The sequence below is a fragment of the Pseudophryne corroboree genome, chromosome 4, assembly GCF_028390025.1.
Source record: "Pseudophryne corroboree isolate aPseCor3 chromosome 4, aPseCor3.hap2, whole genome shotgun sequence".
In the NCBI taxonomy this organism is placed as follows: Eukaryota; Metazoa; Chordata; class Amphibia; order Anura; family Myobatrachidae; genus Pseudophryne; species Pseudophryne corroboree.
The window spans coordinates 491,578,010-491,596,575 of NC_086447.1; the positions used below are offsets into that span (position 1 = coordinate 491,578,010).

Here is an 18,566-nt window from a genome sequence, read left to right on the forward strand (position 1 = left end):
TGGCTACAGGACAAGCAGTTGAGCAGGGGCCGTCCCTTCTGGACCCCCAACAGGGTCCTACTGACTACGGACGCCAGTCTGAAGGGTTGCGGGCGTGGTGTTGGAGCAACAGTCTTTCCAGGGTCGGTGGACCATGGAGGAATCACTCCTCCCGATAAACATTCTGGAATTGCGGGCAGTGTTCAATACTTTGTCTCTCGCCCTGCCTCTGATACAGAACAGGCCTGTTCAAGTATGGTCAGATCACGCCATCACGGTGGCATACATAAACCATTAGGGCAACACTCGAAGCCACATGGCAATGATGGAAGTGTCAAAAATCCTTTGTTGGGCGGAATGCCTTTTGCCGGCAATATCGGCAGTGTTCATTCCGGGAGTCAACAACTGGGAAGGTGATTTCCACAGTCTTCAGGACGTGCACGCCGGAGAGTGGAGTCTTCATCAGGAAGTCTTTCAGCTACTAGTGAACAAGTGGGGCCTACCAGATGTAGACCTGATGGCGTCTCGACACTATCACAAAGTTCCGGTCTTCAGATCAAGAACCAGGGATCCTCAAGCAGAGTTCGTGGACGCTATGGCAATTCCATGGAACTTTCGGTTGCTCTACGTGTTCCCTCCAGTGTCACTCCTGCCCAGGGTACTACGGAAGTTCAAACAAGAAGGAGGAATACTACTTCTAGTCGCTCCAGCATGGCCCAGACGGCATTGGTTCTCAGACCTGCAGAGTCTATCGATAGAGTGTCCTCTTCCACGTCCTCAATGCCCAGACCTCCTCGTTCAGGGCCCTTGTGTCTATCCAGACCTGGCCAGGCTGGTTTTGATGGCGTGGCTCTTGAAGCTTTACTCCTGAGGGCCAAAGGATTCTCCGAGGCGGTCATCCAAACTATGCTGAAGGCCTGCAAACTGGCATCTGCGCAGATTTATTATAGGGTCTAGAATTCTTACTTCACCTGGTGTGCTGGTAAGAATTACGATGTTTACAAATTCAGTACTTCCAGACTTCTGGCTTTTTTGCAACAAGGCCTGGATTTAGGACTTCATCTGGCCTCCCTCAAGGTTCACATATCTGCCTTGTCGGTGTGGTTTCAGAAAAAAATTGCATCTATACCTGTCGTTCATACATTCACTCAGGGCGTTCTGCGGATTCAACCTCCTTATGTCCCTCCTGTGGCTCCATGGGATTTGTCTGTTGTCCTAAATGCCCTGCAAGCGTCTCTATTTGAACCTCTTGAGTCAGTGGACCTTAAATGGCTCACAGCCAAGGTCCTGTTTCTGCTGGCTATTGCCTCTGCTAGAAGGGTGTCAGACTTCGGTACTTTGTCCTGTCGTCCACCCTTTTTGATATTTAATCGGAACGGAGCAGTTCTTAGAACTCGTCCTGGTTATTTACCTAAGGTGGTGTCATCTTTTCACCATAATCAAGAGACGTGGTTCCAGCCTTCATCTCTTCTGAATTGTCCTCCGAAGAACGGTATTTGGATGTGATACAGGCGCTCCATATATATGTGGAGAGGACTGCCTCTATCAGGAGGTCAGATACCCTCTTTGTACTGTTTGGTTTCCACAAACGTGGCTGGCCTGCGAATAAGCAAACCTTGGCCAGATGGATAAGAATGGTGATTGCACAAGCTTATGCGCAGGCTGGCCTCCCAGCTCCTGCTTCTATTAAAGCCCATTCTACTTGGTCTATTGGACCATCTTGGGCGGCCCGTCGTGGCGCATCCACAGAACAATTGTGCAAGGCGGCTACGTGGTCCTCAGTGAATACGTTTATTAGGTTTTATGCCTTTGATGCTACCTTTGGACGCCGGGTTCTCATACCCACTAAGGTGTGTCCCCTCCCTTGAAGAACTGCTTTAGGACATCCCCGATGTATTCCCTGTGGAACACAGTGTACCCTGCTGCAGAAAAGGAGATTTATGGTAGACTTACCATAGTTAAATCTCTTTCTGCGAGGTACACTGGGTTCCACAGGGCGCCCACCCTGATGCACTTAGCTTCCTTGGGTTTGTATGGCATTAGCCACTAGTCCCGTCTCCTGTCGTGAGAACGTGGTTCTATGTGACTAACATCTGCCTTCTCTTTTACCTGCTTCTTCATTGGACTGGTTAACAAAACTGAGCTCACAGTGCCTGGAGGCGGGGTTATAGAGGAGGCCCCGCAACGCATTCTAGGACAGTCTAAAGCTTTAGCCTGTTGGTGCCTCTGTATCAAGATCCATCTCTACACCCTGATGTATTCCCTGTGGAATCCAGTGTACCTCGCAGAAAGAGATTTAACCATGGTAAGTCTACCATTAATCTCCTTTTAGCTTATATATTGTCCTGCACTAAACACAAATAAAGGACTATGAAATCCCACCTTGAAATTTTCAGATAGGAACTACTGTGAGTTGAAAAATAATATTCATTTTTAACCTAAAATTGTACTACATCTTTAGCTCCTCCTACATATTAGGTCACGTCAGAGGCAGAACTCTGGGAGGCAACGGAGTCATCTGCCGCCGGGCTCCTGCTCTGAAGGGGGCACCTCTCCTCCAATTCTGTGATACCATTGAATTAAGTTAATTGATTTGATAGCTGCCGCTGTCTTTTCATTGGCCGTCTTCCTCACTGGTCCCTGCACCTTACAAATCACACCCTCTTTATTATACTGAATATACACATTTTACAAGTGTCACACCCAGGATTAGAAACCACAACCTATTACACTGGAAACAGACACCTCACTGATGAAGCTGTTTGCTCCTGTATAGGAAATATGAGAATTTTAACTATATGAAGATACTTCTCTGACAATTACACGTAACTTCATAAAGTTAGAATTCTCATGCTTCCTCTACAGAAGCAAATAGCTCCATCAGTAAAGTGTCTGCTGTTAGTGTAAAAGGTCATGGGTTCTAATCCTGGGTATGACTGCTAAGAAATGTGTGATTTAAAATAAAAGACAATTAAATGTATAAATACAGTATATACATTTTTTTCAGAACACTACACACACACACACACACATACATATATTTATCTTAATATAGGAAATAGGGGGGCACCAATATTTATCTTGCCTCCGGGCAACTGGGACGAACTTACGCCACTGGGTCACTTGATATGATATAATACAAGTCTAAAAGGTAAGAATTCACTAATCCACAGGTTCTCAAACTCGGTCCACAGGACCCCGGGATATGGTCATTAGGTCGACCACTATTAGTCAACATGCATTAAGTCGACATGGTCTCTAGGTCGACATAGAAAAAGGTCGACATGTGTTTTTCACAATGTATTTTTTTTTCTTCATTTTTTGAACTTTTTCATACTTTACGATTCACGTGGACTACGATTGGGAATAGTAACCTGCCCGAAGCATGGCAAGCGAAGCGATCCATGCGAGGGGACACGATGCACTAATTGGGGTTCCCCGTCACTTTACAAAGAAAACGACACCAAAAAAAGTTACAAAATTACCTTTTTCCATGTCGGCCTTGTTCATGTCGACCTAATGACCATGTCGACCTAGTGACCACGTTTACCTAATGCATGTCGACCAATAGTGGTCGACCTAATGACCCTTACCCAGGACCCCACACAGTTCATGTTTTTCAGGCCACCTGTGGATTTTTAAATGTGACAGTTGGTGATGCACAGTGCACCTGCTGAGTGGTCTGGAAAGCATGAACTGTGTGGGGTCCTGAGGAACAAGTTTGAGAACCCCTATAAAGGTGGGTACAGACTGGCCGATATATCGGCTGTTCTATCGAACGGCCGATATATCGCGGGTCCGTCGGCCAGTGCCACGGGCGATATGTCTGTGAACTCCATCGTTCACAGACATATCGCGTTGGCCCCGCAGCACAGCCGACGGCCAATATATCTACCAATATATTGGCACATCGCTGTGTGTGTACGGGCGACCAGCCGGCCGCACATACATATGCTGCGGCAGCCGGCGGTGATTGACAGCTGAACTGGGCGGGGGCGTGTGTACAGCACACTGCCCGATCCGTCCATAGATATATCTGCCGATCAATTGATCAGCAGATATATCTATCAGTGTGTACCCACCTTAAGTGTGACATCACAGTCCCCGTCCCTGTGTATTGTCAGCACAGCAATTTTGCCTGTTTGTAACTGCCCTGAGTGTCTGTTAAATTAGAGAACCAGCTTTCTCCTAAAATGACAACTTGCTGTTTTATTTGCTCGTGAACAAATATAAATACTGTATTACATTTGAGGTTACAGTTCACTAATTACAGTTCACTAATGCAATGCTTTATGATGAGTTTATGGCCGTGTTCTCAATGCCTAAATTGTCAAAACTACCATTAGAGAAAACCAGAGTGCAGTTATTGCTCCGCTTCTGAAATAGCAGAACGCAAATGATTAAAACCTGTAATGTCTCTAGCCTCTATTTACCAAAATATGCATATTATTGTTTAAATCAGAAAATTACCCATGGTGGTAAGTCTTTGAACTGCTCTAAAGATCTATTAACAATACAAATGTATTTCTTTCTTTTTACATCCTCTTTAAATATATTTGATGCTGCTGGAGTTTCAACATAAATGGAATATTTGGAGCAGAAATTTGGAATATAAATCTCTACTTGGCTTGAGACATTCTGACAAATGATTTTGCCAAGTCTTAAGCAGCTAACAGTCAGTGCTGCCAAGCGTCTAGGAGGATAAGATGCAGCCCACAGGGAATTAAAAGGCTTCAGAGCTGTCAGGATGAAGGAACGCATAACATAAACATTCTATATACTGCTTACAAGATTCTAGAGTCCAGCCTCTAGTTCACAGATTACATGAACACAGACAAAAAGTACATTTATTGTCAATCTGGAGATGCAACTTAAGAATGCTTTAACCCCTCACATTATAGAAAATATTTAAAAAAAATTATATATGAAGACATTGCACAGTCCAGATTTTAGTGGACTGTTTCAACTCATAGGCAGTTCAGGGGTGTGTCATAACTCATAATGGGAGGTTTGGGGTGGCCTACCACTTCAGAAACACTAGACCAGTAACGTGCGGTGGGGTAAAAACCCGGGGAGGCACTGCATAAATTATATAAGCGCAACCTCCCCTCTTCCCGACCTCCACCTGCCCAGCTCCCTGCACCCCCCGGCCCTCCAACTGTCAGCAAACAGTGTTAGTGTGTCTGTGTATCGAGGTATGAGAGATGCGGTCTGAACAATGGCAACGGCTGCTTACCTTCCTGGCTGGACTGGACACAACAAGCACAGGCTCAGCTGTGCGAGGCAGGGAGACACTGCAGCGCTGAATCCGGTGCAGCTTCCGGGTCTGGCTGGGGAACTGTCTGTCGCTACCTTATTTGCTGCCTCGCCGCTCACGGGACTATGTAGGCATGGACCCCCAAAGTGAGGCATGCCTCCAACTATGCTTTATTCAATGCAGCATTATTAACTGCGGTATGGCCCCGCCCACAGCAGCTCCAGGCTGTGTCTGATCAAGAGGGGAGACATCTCTATCGCTGCTTCACAACCTCTCTCCCTGTCATATGCTAATAGAAAAAAGCAGATTTTTTATAATTTATAACACAGACTGTGTTATATATACAGTACTGTAAATGTAATATAGCTTAGTGGGAAAATCTGTTCTTTTCAGTGGAGTATGACAGGTGAGGCTCTGCCTCCCCTGCCTACCCTGACTGCACGTCCCTGCACTAGACACACTTCCTAGAGTAACAATTTGGACATTCAAAATAATGGGGCAGATGTATTAAGCCTGGAGAAGGAATAAAGAAGTGATAAAGCAGTGATTAGTGCAAGGTGATAACGCACCAACCAATCAGCTCCTAACTATCATTTTTCAAATCCGTAATGACTGGCTGGTGCGTTATCATTTTGCTCTTATCACTTCTTTATCCTTTCTCCAGGTTAATACACCTGCCCCAATAGGAGGTATGTTTACAATGCAGAAACATACCGTACTCTATCAATAATAAGTATCATTTTCATTTAGATTACTTCTCACCATTTTATATTCAACAACCTATGTAAACTCAGTCAAACATAGTCATAGAGCATAAGATCTTTAGGGTATTGCCTACTTCATGTCTTTCATTATATAATTTGTTTTCAACATGACTAACATTACTTAATGTACAGTGTGGTAATGTTAGTGTGACATAAATAATAACAACACTAATACATAATCTTACTATTGCACTAAACATAGATAAAGAAAACATTTTATTGTTGACACATTAATGCTATTAGTCAGCTGCTCCCATGTCATGCTTGCCTACCATTTGGACCTCCCCTCTGAGCATACTCGAGACCCTTTTCGGGTCGCGTCCCAACACTTTACGTAGAGAAGTTGGGAGGTATGATAAAGAAGTTGTGACAAATGGACATTTGGGAGAGATAAGAGATAACTGTCTGTTAGGTATATACCACAGTAAACATATTGTGGAATCTTTATCGCTGAGAAGAACACCACTGCATGTTAGATGTTAGGTAAGCATATAGGCTTACTTCAAGTAGTTAGTGAGGACAATAACAATGATGTCAACTTTGCCACTTAAGATAATATTTAATGCATAGGCACAACAACAATTAGAGTTTAGATGCTACCCTCTCCAGCACAGTTCAGACTCCTAACACTCATGTATAAAGCCTTCACACAATGCTCTCCCTGTATATCTTTAACCTCATCTCCCTCCACACGACCTCCCACTTTACTCAGCCAATGACTGATGCCCTTTCCGCTCAACTGATTACCTCCTCACACCCCTATACTGGAACTCTCCCTATCACATTCTCCATATCTCTCCAAAGCTTCAAACGGGGCCAGATGCATAATCGCTTGGAAAGTGATAAAATGGAGAGTGAGAAAGTGCCAACCAATCAGCTCCTAACTGCCATTTTTCAAACACAGCCTGTGACATGGCAGTTAGGATCTGATTGGTTGGCACTTTCTCACTCTCCATTTTATCACTTTTCAAGCAATGATGCATCTAGCCCAGGGTCTCCAAACCAATTCTTTATTAAAGCCTAAACCACTCCTCTGCCCTGCTCTTTCACTATCTTGCATCTGTTTCACCCCTCCCCTTCTGCCCCTCCTCTTAGATTGTAAACTCTCATGACAAGTTTCTATTTTCTCATGTGCTTTTTCATCCCTCACTTATTGTGATGTTAGTGTATTAGAATGCTTAATATTTGTAGACACTCCCTTACTAACATGTGTAAGCCTGATTCTTCAGTGATGGCCCTGGGACCAGGGGGATGCTGGGAAGTGGGTGGTCCAGTGTGCAGTGTGTCTGGAGTTGGTGATGGAATAAAATAGCACAGCAGTGAACTCACATGTCTCTGTGTCCTGATGACTGAATTTACAAACACATGAACAAAGCATGGTGTCAGAAGAAGTTTAACTTGGACTGCTAGTGCTCTCAGAGTGTGAAAGAATTTAGCAGAAATCTGTGGCTGTGATACTCTGTCTGCAAAGCCTGCCGTGTGCTCCTATCTTCAAACAGTGAGTAACCATGGATAAACTAACTCCTCCAACCGGCATGCTGATGTCTGGTAACTTGTCTGAAAACTGGAAAAGATTTAAGCAAAGGTTTAATATATATCTTGCTGCATGTGGAGCTGATTCAGAGGCTGACAAAACGAAGGCATCCATTTTCCTCCATGTGATAGGAGAGGATGTGCTGGACATTTATAATAGTTTTCAGTTTGCTGAGGGGCAGAATATGGTGCTATCTTCTATAATGCAAAAGTTTGAAGATTACTTTGTGCCAAGGAAAAATGTGACATATGAAAGATATAAGTTTTTCACATGTGATCAGAAGTCTGTAGATGGATTTGATCAGTATGTTACAGAGCTGCAATCACTCAGTAAAACCTGTGAGTTTGGTGATTTAAAGGATTCACTGATTAGAGATCGTATTGTCTGTGGAATACCTGATAATGGACTCAGAGAGAGATTGCTGAGAGAGCAAGACCTAACACTAGAAAAGGCAGTGACTATGTGTAGATCTGCAGAAATAACTAGATTTCAAGCCAAAACGTTACACAAGGAAGCTGATGCTGATGTACATGTAGTGCAGACAACAGAGCCAAGCAAACCTCCATTCTCAAGAATGAAGCAGTCTAAGCCACAGTCTAATAAGGAAATGTGTAGTAGATGTGGAAATGCTCACAATCCTAAAATGTGCCCTGCTTATGGTAAAACCTGCATGAAATGTGGTAGACTTAATCACTTTGCCAAATGCTGTAAAATTAAAAAGTAAAACAACCAACGTGCATGCGGTTAAACAAACAGATGAATTCTTTGTGGATTGCACTGAACTTTGCAGTGCAGATAAGAAAGAATGGATTGTCCCTTTAACTGTGAACGAGATTGTCATTCCCTTTAAGCTTGATACTGGCACGCAGGTGAATTTAATATAATTTCAAGACTATAAGACTTTTAGAGTAAAACCTAAAATTCATCCAGCCAAAGTGAAAGTTACAGGGTACACTGGGGAGGAAATTCCTGTGAAAGGTACATGCTTAGTGACACTGAAATATAAGGGACAACAGTTTAAAACATCTCTACTGATTGTGGATAAAAATGTGCAACCGATTCTAGGATTAAGTTCCTGTGAGAAACTAAGCTTGCTAAAGAAAGTTTTTATGGTGTCATCACAAGTAGAAGATGACTGCAAATCGATGTTTACAGAATACAGAGACTTGTTTGAAGGTCTAGGCTGTTTGCCTGGAGAGCATAAAATAAATATAGACACCCCTGTAGAAAAGTGCCGTTTGCGCTGAGAGAAAAACTGAAACAAGAGTTAAATCATATGGAAGCCTTGGGTGTGAATCAGAAAGTTGATGAGCCTACTGAATGGGTAAGCTCCTTAGTAATTGTTGAAAAGAAAAATGGACAGCTCAGAATATGTCTAGACCCCAGAGATTTAAACAAAGCTATTAAACGAGAATATTTCAAACTACCAACCAGAGATGAAATCATGTCGCAATTTGCGGGTGCAAAATGGTTCAGTTAATTGGACGCATCTTCAGGATTCTGCCAAATGAAGCTAGATGAGGCCAGCTCAAAGCTTTGTACATTTAATACACCAGAAGGTCGATACAGATTTCTTAGACTACCATATGGAATTTTGTCTGCTCCAGAAGTATATCACAAAAAGATACACATGATTTTTGAACATATTCCAGGTGTTGAAACAATGATGGATGACATTATTGTCTGGGGATCTACAAAGGAAGAACATGATTCTAGATTGAGACAAGTAATGGAACTTGTCAAGAAAGTGAATCTAAAGCTAAACAAGGACAAATGTGAATTTGGCGTGAATACACTTACCTTTATGGGCGACGTGGTCTCGGCTCAAGGTGTAAAACCAGACCCAAGGAAAATATCAGCCATAGTGAACATGGAACGTCCTAACAACAAAGACGACGTCAGAAGATTCCTAGGAATGATTACTTACTTAGGAAAGTTTATTTCTCAACTCTCTGAACGAACAGCCTCTCTTAGATGGTTGTTGGACAAAGATAACGAGTGGATGTGGTCACATGAACAAGAAGAAAGTTGGCAAAACTTGAAACAGATTATTACAGAGCAACCAGTGCTAAAATTCTTTGATCCTGCGAAAAGAATAAGAATTTCAGCAGATGCTTCGCAATTTGGCCTAGGCTCAGTGCTGTTACAAGAACATGAGGATACATGGCAACCAGTAATCTATGCATCAAGAGCACTGACAAGTGCTGAAACAAGGTATGCTCAGATAGAAAAAGAACTTCTAGCGATCACATATGCATGTGAGCGATTTCATCAGTTTGTGTATGGTCAAACATTTACAGTGGAAACTGACCACAAGCCATTGGTAGCTATCATGACTAAATCATTGCATGACTGTCCCATGAGAATTCAACGAATGCTTATCAGACTACAGAAATATGATGTACACTTGCTGTACTGTCCCGGCAAATACATGTACATTGCTGATACACTTTCTCGTGCTGTGGACAAAAGTGAAGGTTCCAAAAGTCTGATGGATGAAGAGATAGAAGCCTATGTTAATTTGATCGTAGCTTCTCTACCAGTGTTTCTTGCAAGACAAGAACAGATTAGGAAAGAAACTGAGACAGATGACACAACGAAAGTGTTGACAGATATCATTCTGAAAGGTTGGCCAGCAGAAAAACATGCGTGCCTGCTGTTTATCCATGATTATTGGATGTACCACAGTGACCTTACAGTTGTCGATGGTATTATTTACAAAGGCAATAGGTTTGTCATACCTGCACGACTAAGAAAAACTATGCTGTGCAAGATACATGAAGGCCACTTAGGAGAAGAAAAATGTAAGCGGAGAGAGCGTGAAGTTATGTATTGGCCAAGAATGAACCAAGACATAGCACAGACTACAGCTACATGTGAATTATGTCTTACGTATAGACCGAAACAACAAGTCGAGCCACTGAGTCCTCACGCAGTGCCAGAGACCGTACCAGAAAGTTGGCGCAGATTTGTTTGATTGTAATGGGAAAACGTACATTGTCGTGACTGATTATTACTCTAACTACCCTGGGGTGAAGACACTACATACAACTACTAGTAAAGCCGTAATCAATTGCATGAAGACAATCTTTGCAAGGCATGGTGTTCCTATGGAAGTGTTCACTGACAATGGTCCTCAGTTTTCCAGTGCTGAATTTAGACAATTTGCTGATGAGTGGGAATTTGTCCATACTACGTCAAGTCCCCACTATCCACGCTCAAATGGGTTGGTGGAAAGTTCAGTAAAAACTGTAAAGAGTCTCCTGAAAAAAGCTCAAGAAGGTAAAGAAGATTTCTACAAAAGTCTTTTAATCTACCGCAGTACACCTTTACAGAATGGAATTTCTCCTGCACAAATGCTGATTGGAAGGAGGATTAGAGCAAATCTCCCGATACATGATGAACTGCTTAATACACATAACTCAGCGTTGGTCAGACTGAGTAAGGAACGTCAACAGGCGAAACAGAAACTGTTCCATGACAGGCGAGCAAAAAGCTTATCTGATCTAAAATCGGGTGACCAAGTCCGTCTCAGAGATCACGAGAAAGGTATTTGGGTGCAGAAAGGTATTGTGCAAGCACAAGTAGCACCAAGATCTTATACTATACGTACAGAGCGTGGAACGGAAGTAAGAAGAAATCGGGTGGATTTAAGAACTCAACCTAACCATAATGAAGACAACATGACTGAAGAATACCCTTCATCTGACATGTATGATGATCCTGATAATGGTGAACAAACCACGATTCTAGAAAGGTCCAATATGGTCGATGAAACGCAGACTGTGTATGAAAGACCCAAAAGGGAAATACGCAGACCTGAGAGACTCATTGAAACATGTTAGATGATGTTCTTAATATGACGTTGTTAATTGTTGCATTGAAGCGTTCAGGGCTTATCTTTAAAGAAAAGAGGATGTGATGTTAGTGTATTAGAATGCTTAATATTTGTAGACACTCCCTTACTAACATGTGTAAGCCTGAATCTTCAGTGATGGTCCCTGGGACCAGGGGGATGCTGGGAAGTGGGTGGTCCAGTGTGCAGTGTGTCTGGAGCTGGTGATGGAATAAAATAGCACAGCAGTGAACTCACATGTCTCTGTCTCCTGATGACTGGATTTACAAACATATGAACAAAACACTTATCCCATCGTCTCCTACGAACTATCCACAATGGCACCAACCCTTTGGGCTCAGCAGCTGGTACTACTTTTGAAGGCATTATAAATACATATGCAACAATGGTTATATAGCCATGTTTTACTTTGGGCTCTATTTAGTAAATATAAAAACCTATTTTCTCCAGCATTTCAGTTGGAGAAAATACATTTTTCTCTTCTACCTGTTTATACTCTGGCCAAAAGTGGTCTTCATGGAAGAATTGCGGCCAAAACGCCATATCTTCGACGTGGAAACAAGGACAAGCGACTCAACTATGCGCAAAAACTATAGGAAATGGGGTGCAGAAAAATGGCAGCAGGTGCTCTAGACTGATGAGACAAAGTGTGAAATATTTGTCTGTAACAGAAGGCATTTTGTTCACTGAAGGGCTGGAGAGCAGTACAGTAATAAGAGTCTACAGGCATGGTGGAAGTTCCTTGCAAGTTTAAGACTGCATTTCAACAAATGGAGTTGTGGATTTGGTTAGGGCCGCCTTTTCGATTGGCCTCAAAGAGCAGTTACCCAAGGGCCCCAGGAGTATAAGGGCCCTATGCTGATATCTGAGGGTCCACTTTTTCCAGGGCTACCAGATTTTTGAAAATCAGCCCTTGGGAACCAGAGATATCTGACTTCAAAGCAGTAGCCCCATCTGAACCTGTCAATTGCTCTTCCCAGCCAGATATCTTGGATTCTGTCTGACCTAGAGTTTTCTGAAGGTATACTCCAAAAGCTGCGACTCTCCCTTTTCAGTGGACACTGGCAGGTAGCCTCTACTATGTCCAGGACCAGAGATATCAGCCTTCCAGCAGCTGGTCCCTGCTCCAGCTCCACACACCTGGTATGCCAGTTGTATATTTTTGCTGGTGGATATCTCTGGCTCCTAAGCTCTGATTCCCCAGGAGGGACTCTATAGTTAGTTATCCCACTGAAAGTTAAGAAATCTATTGCCAGGAACTGGAGATATCTGCAATCAAGCAAGCTACCCTCCCACCAGAAAATTATGAATATTAAGCACACTCCACTATCCACCCCTCCCCTGCATATTAAACACCCCCTACCATCCTGGAAGTTGTGTACCGGGCCCCTTCATTCAGAACAATGACCCCTTCTACAGTTTAGTGTTCTCCCTCCCACCATCTGTGCAGTAAATGAGTAATTAGCAGAAATTACTGCTCCAGGTCCTACATGCTGAACAGAGGAGAGAACACCCCCAACCGCCCGTGGGACATCAAAGCTGTCGCTGATAGAGGATGGGTAGGGGCCCCAGTGCATTGCTTTGCCCAGGGGCCTACACTGCTGTTAAGACAGACATGTACTTAGCCATCATGCAGTACCATCAGGAAGGCGTCTGACTGCCCCCAAATTAATTCTGCAGCAGGACAACTACCCCAAACATACAGCCTATGTCATTAAGAACTATCTTCAGCGTTAAAAAGAACAAGGATTCCTGGAAGTGATGATATAACCTCCACAGAGCCCTGTTCTCAACATTATCGAGTCTGTCTGGGATTACATAAAGAGGCAGAAGGATTGGTGTACGCTGGCCAGAACTTTGACATAAGGGAGCCTGTTCTGAGTTTTCCATTGGATGGATTTGGACAAAAACTTCACAGAGTGGTAACACTGGATCCCAAAACACATACTAGAGGGTAGAGGTCCCGGTTGGACCTCCCATTGGTGTAGGTCTGGCAGAACATTGACCAGGGGAGCTTGTTCCGGGCCTTCCACTAAATGGATTTGGATGAAAAATTTCATATAGTGGTAATACTGGATGCCAGGAGACATACTAGGGAGTTGGGGTCTTGGTTGGACCTCCTGTTAACGTTTACCAGGCAGAACTTTGATCCACTGAGCCTGTTCTTGGTCTTCCACTGGAGGGATTTGGATAAAAACTTGACAGAGTGATAAAATTGGATCCAAGAAGACATACTACAGGGTTGAGGTCCTGAACTTTGACACAGGGAGCCTGTTCTGGGTCTTCAACTGAATGGCTATGGATAAAACTTTAATGAATTGTAATAATGGACAGAAATAACCATTACAATTTCATAAAATATAAGAGTTATAAATATAATGCAGATTTGTGATACATAGATGTACAATTTTTCCAATCCTGAGGTCTAGATTTCTTGTGTCTAATAAAAGGGTTCTGTCATTCAATTGTGACTCCTCATAATGGTGTCACGGCCAGGCAGAGTGCACAGCCGGGGTCCCGGCGCTTAGCTGTCCAGAAGCTGTGGCGTTTTCTGGTTCCAGTCCAATAATTCCTCCATTGGTTACACTCCAAAAATTGCTCCATCGGTTCCAGTCCAATATTATTCCATTGCTTCCAGTCCGATAATTCTTCCATTGGTTCCAGTCCAATAAATGGCCATCAGTTCCAGCCTGATATCTGAATCCACAGTTGTAGACCGACACCAGTATCTCTACCTCCAGTCAAATATCCCAAATTTCCAGATCTTGGTCAGTAATCTATATTTCATCGTCTCTGCCTTTCCGCTCCTCAGAGTTTATCTAGTGCTGGGCTAGTGCAGTCAGGGGGCCGCTACCTGCACATCAGGTGCTGCGAAGCCCAAACTTCACTGCTAGGGTCCATGGTGAAAGCCACCAGTGTGTTAGACTCCGCTCCCCTGTTCTGGGTCTCCGTCAACTGCCAGGTACTACTTACAGTTCTCCCATAGTCTATGAGTAGCAATTATATCAAGCTAGCTACCTTTAAGACACCAACTACAGGGTCCATACCAGTCAAAGATCCAAATCCGGATTCACAAAAAAGTCACAGCGTGACAAATAGCTATTATAACTTATTTTACCCTACTTGTTTCGTCTACAGATGAGACTTCATCAGGGGTATCCTCAACATGGGAAAACAATTGTGAGGTGTTGGAGCAGATAAATCAAGCTGGTATTCCAGCAGATAATCAAACTTAGTTATCAATTTCTGGAAACATTGCACCTCAAACTTGTGTACAATCTCAAATACAAATCAATCGATGTATGTCAAATGGACCAAATCCATGTGAAAAAGTGCAATAACAGGTAACACTCCTTTCTTTGTGCACCCTTGCAGTGTATATTTTGGGTATGTTTTCTCAAGTCTTATTAACAGGAGACCCATTGAGGGGAGCAGCCATCAGTCTATATACACACATACATACATACATACATACATACATTCATACATACTGTAACAGGAGTCTTGCTAGAATGCACACTGCTACAAAAATTCCACCAGCGACCGACTCCAGGCTTGTGCAAGAACAACAAATACCTTTTATTCAGGTAGCTCAAAACAAAGATATACATAAAACAAAGATTACTGTCTTTAGTATAAACTACCAGGGAGGTTAGGCCCTGCCTCACTCCCTCTTACTTAATAAGGAACCGTTCAGGTCCCGGCATCCTGACACTAGTGGCCCAGCCCTCCGGATCCCACTGTCCCTAGCAGGCCTATCACCTGGACACTAACTGCCTTCAGGAGCCCTAACTTATGGGAGAGACTCTGCTTTAAACCCAGCACCCAGGTGCTGGCTGATGAAGCTGCTTATTGGGCTAAGAAGCCTATAAGACCTGGTCTCGGCCAAATGGATGGGAACCCGGTCCATCCACACTTCCCATCCACCCCCAGGACCCTGTGTGTAGCTTACAGGTGGCAAAGTACCTCTCCTACCACAATACAGACTTACATACTTACACACACACACACACACACACACACACACACACAATACTGTGCAAAGGTTTTAGGCAGGTGTGGAAGAAATGCTGCACAGTAAGGATGCTTTCAAAAATAGAATTGTTAATAATTTATCTTTATCTATTAAAATGCAAAATTAATGAACAGAAGATAATTCTAAATCAAATCAATATTTGGAGTGACCATCCTTTGCCTTTTATAGTCACCTACATACCTTTTCCGCACAACTCTGATCAAAACTGAAGGAGTAGCCAGCTAGGAACCAGAGAAAGCAGTGCTTCAAAGAATCACAAGATATATCCTGGCATCGGCTTTGATTTAAAAAGCGTGAAAATAATTTTGAAATTTGCAGCAAAAATAAACTGGAAATGTCAAACTATTTTTGTACTTTTTATGAAATAGAGCCCGTAGTCTTTTATTTTATTTTTTGTTTACTTTGCCCTGTTTCTGCTTATGTACTTTGTAAGGCATATTGAAAAACTTGTGGCGCTACATAAAAAAGGATAATAAAAATATAAGAATAACATAGCAAGTTAGAACAGAGTATGTATTTTTCTATTACACATAACAAGATTTCATGCATGCAACAATTACCTAAACCATAAATATAATTTTGAAATAGATTTAGATATGCAGTTTAAAAGGTAAGTCATTACCCCAAGGAATAGACACGACACTGCTTATTTCTAATCTGATGTGTTAAACTGAACTTGTCATCCAAGCAGACTGTCCAGGGTTTTCCAGTGTTCTCAGACTGGTCTGTCAGTCCGTTTGTTACCAACCGAGAGCACACAATCTGTGGGGGAAGAATATAACTCCTGTTACTATTAACGCACTAGTACAAATAAGAGTATACAATTGAAGAAACATGCATTTACAGTATAGGACGTGAGGTAATTATTTCCCCATTTATTCATTAGTCTTATAGACTTTCAACATTGCAATGTTCTGCAACCTGGTTTTACCTTAAAACAAGCTAGCACTTTAAGGGGTATATGCAATTAGCGGCGAATCGCGGCAATTTTTCGGACGTTTTTTAATTCGACACAATTCGACCGTCTAATTTCGGCAAGTGGGTGCCGAAATTGACCATATTCAATAAAAAACGGATTCGACAGTCCCGCTGACGAAAAACGGCCGATTTGACGGATTTTGTTCCGATTTTTAAAAAACGGGGAAAAACCCGAAAAAACATTGCGTTGGGTCCCCCCTCCAAAGCATAACCAGCCTCGGGCTCTTCGAGCCGGTCCTGGTTCTAAAAATCCGGGGGGGGGGGGGAATGTCACGGGATCCCCTGTATTTTTAAAACCAGCACCGGGCTCTGCGCCTGGTGCTGGTGCAAAAAATACGGGGGACAAAAAGAGTAGGGGTCCCCCGTATTTTTTACACCAGCATCGGGCTCCACTAGCTGGACAGATAATGCCACAGCCGGGGGTCACTTTTATACAGCGCCCTGCGGCCGTGGCATTAAATATCCAACTAGTCACCCCTGGCCGGGGTACCCTGGGGGAGTGGGGACCCCTTCAATCAAGGGGTCCCCCCCCCAGCCACCCAAGGGCCAGGGGTGAAGCCCGAGGCTGTACCCCCCATCCAAGGGCTGCGGATGGGGGGCTGATAGCCTTTGGAAAAATGAAAGAATATTGTTTTTTCCAGTAGTACTACAAGTCCCAGCAAGCCTCCCCGCAAGCTGGTACTTGGAGAACCACAAGTACCAGCATGCGGGAGAAAAACGGGCCCGCTGGTAGCTGTAGTTCTACTGGAAAAAAATACCCAAATAAAAACAGGAGACACACACCGTGAAAGTAAAACTTTATTTCATACATGCCGACACACACATACTTACCTATGTTGACTCGCCGACTGCCATGCCCCCCTCGTCACTGAAGAATCCGGGGTACCTGTGAATAAAATTATACTCACCTCAATCCAGTGTCCAGATTATAATCCACGTACTTGGCAAAAAAAAAAACGAACACCCGGACCAGGCGGACTGAAAGGGGTCCCATGTTTACACATGGGACCCCTTTCCCCGAATACAGAGACCCCCTCCTGTCACAGAAAGGTCCCTTCAGCCAATCAGGAAGCGCTACTTCGTGGCACTCACCTGATTGGCTGTATGCGCGTCTGCTGTCAGACAGCGCATCGCACAGCTCCCTCCATTAGTTTCAATGGTGGGAACTTGGCGGGTAGCGGTGGGGTTACCCGCGGTCAGCCGCTGACCGCGGGTGACCTCACCGCTGACGCAAAGTTCCCACCATTGAATATAATGGAGAGGCTTTGCGATGCGCTGTCTGACAGCAGACGCGCATACAGCCAATCAGCAGAGTGCCAGGACGTTGCGCTCGCTGATTGGCTGAAGAGACCTTTCTGTGACAGCAGTCACGGGGGGGGGGGGGGGGTCTCTGCATTCGTGGAAAGTGGTCCCATGTGTAAACTGCTGGGACTTGTAGTACTACTGGAAAAAACAATATTCTTTCATTTTTCCAAAGGCTATCAGCCCCCCATCCGCAGCCTTTGGATGGGAGGGGACAGCCTCGGGCTTCACCCCTGGCCCTTGAGTGGCTGGGGGGGGGGACCTCTTGATAGAAGGGGTCCCCACTCCCCCAGGGTACCCCGGCCAGGGGTGACTAGTTGGATATTTAATGCCACGGCCGCAGGGCGCTGTATAAAAGTGACCCCCGGCTGTGGCATTATCTGTCCAGCTAGTGGAGCCCGATGCTGGTGTAAAAAATACGGGGGACCCTACTCTTTTTGTCCCCCGTATTTTTTGCACCAGTACCAGGCGCAGAGCCCGGTGCTGGTTTTAAAAATACGGGGGATCCCCTGTCATTTCCCCCCCCCCCCGGATTTTTAGAACCAGGACCGGCTCGAAGAGCCCGAGGCTGGTTATGCTTTGGAGGGGGGACCCCACGCCATTTTTTTTCGGGATTTTACCATTCCATTTAAAAAATAATATTTTTAAAAATATATAAATAATACTTGTGCCTCCAAAATAGACAAATCAAGTACCTAATCCCTTCTAATATATAAATAGATATGCTATTACCAATAAAAAAAACACCCAAAAAAAACATGTTTTAACATTTTTTTATTAGATTCCCCCACCAAAGTGTGGCGGATTGAAAATGACGAATTTACTGTCTAAAAGCACTGTTGTCGAATTTCCAAACTTCA

The 18,566-nt window shown here is 43.8% G+C and overlaps 1 protein-coding gene across 1 annotated transcript in view; it reads right to left on the bottom strand.

Moving 5' to 3' along the window:
• The window catches only part of METTL24 (methyltransferase like 24), a 139,563-nt gene that overhangs the window by 84,831 nt on the left and 36,166 nt on the right, over window positions 1-18,566 (bottom strand). The window contains exon 3 of the mRNA XM_063917129.1: window positions 16,049-16,188. Coding sequence (XP_063773199.1) covers window positions 16,049-16,188 — 140 coding nt within the window. The remainder of the gene's footprint in view (window positions 1-16,048; window positions 16,189-18,566) is intronic.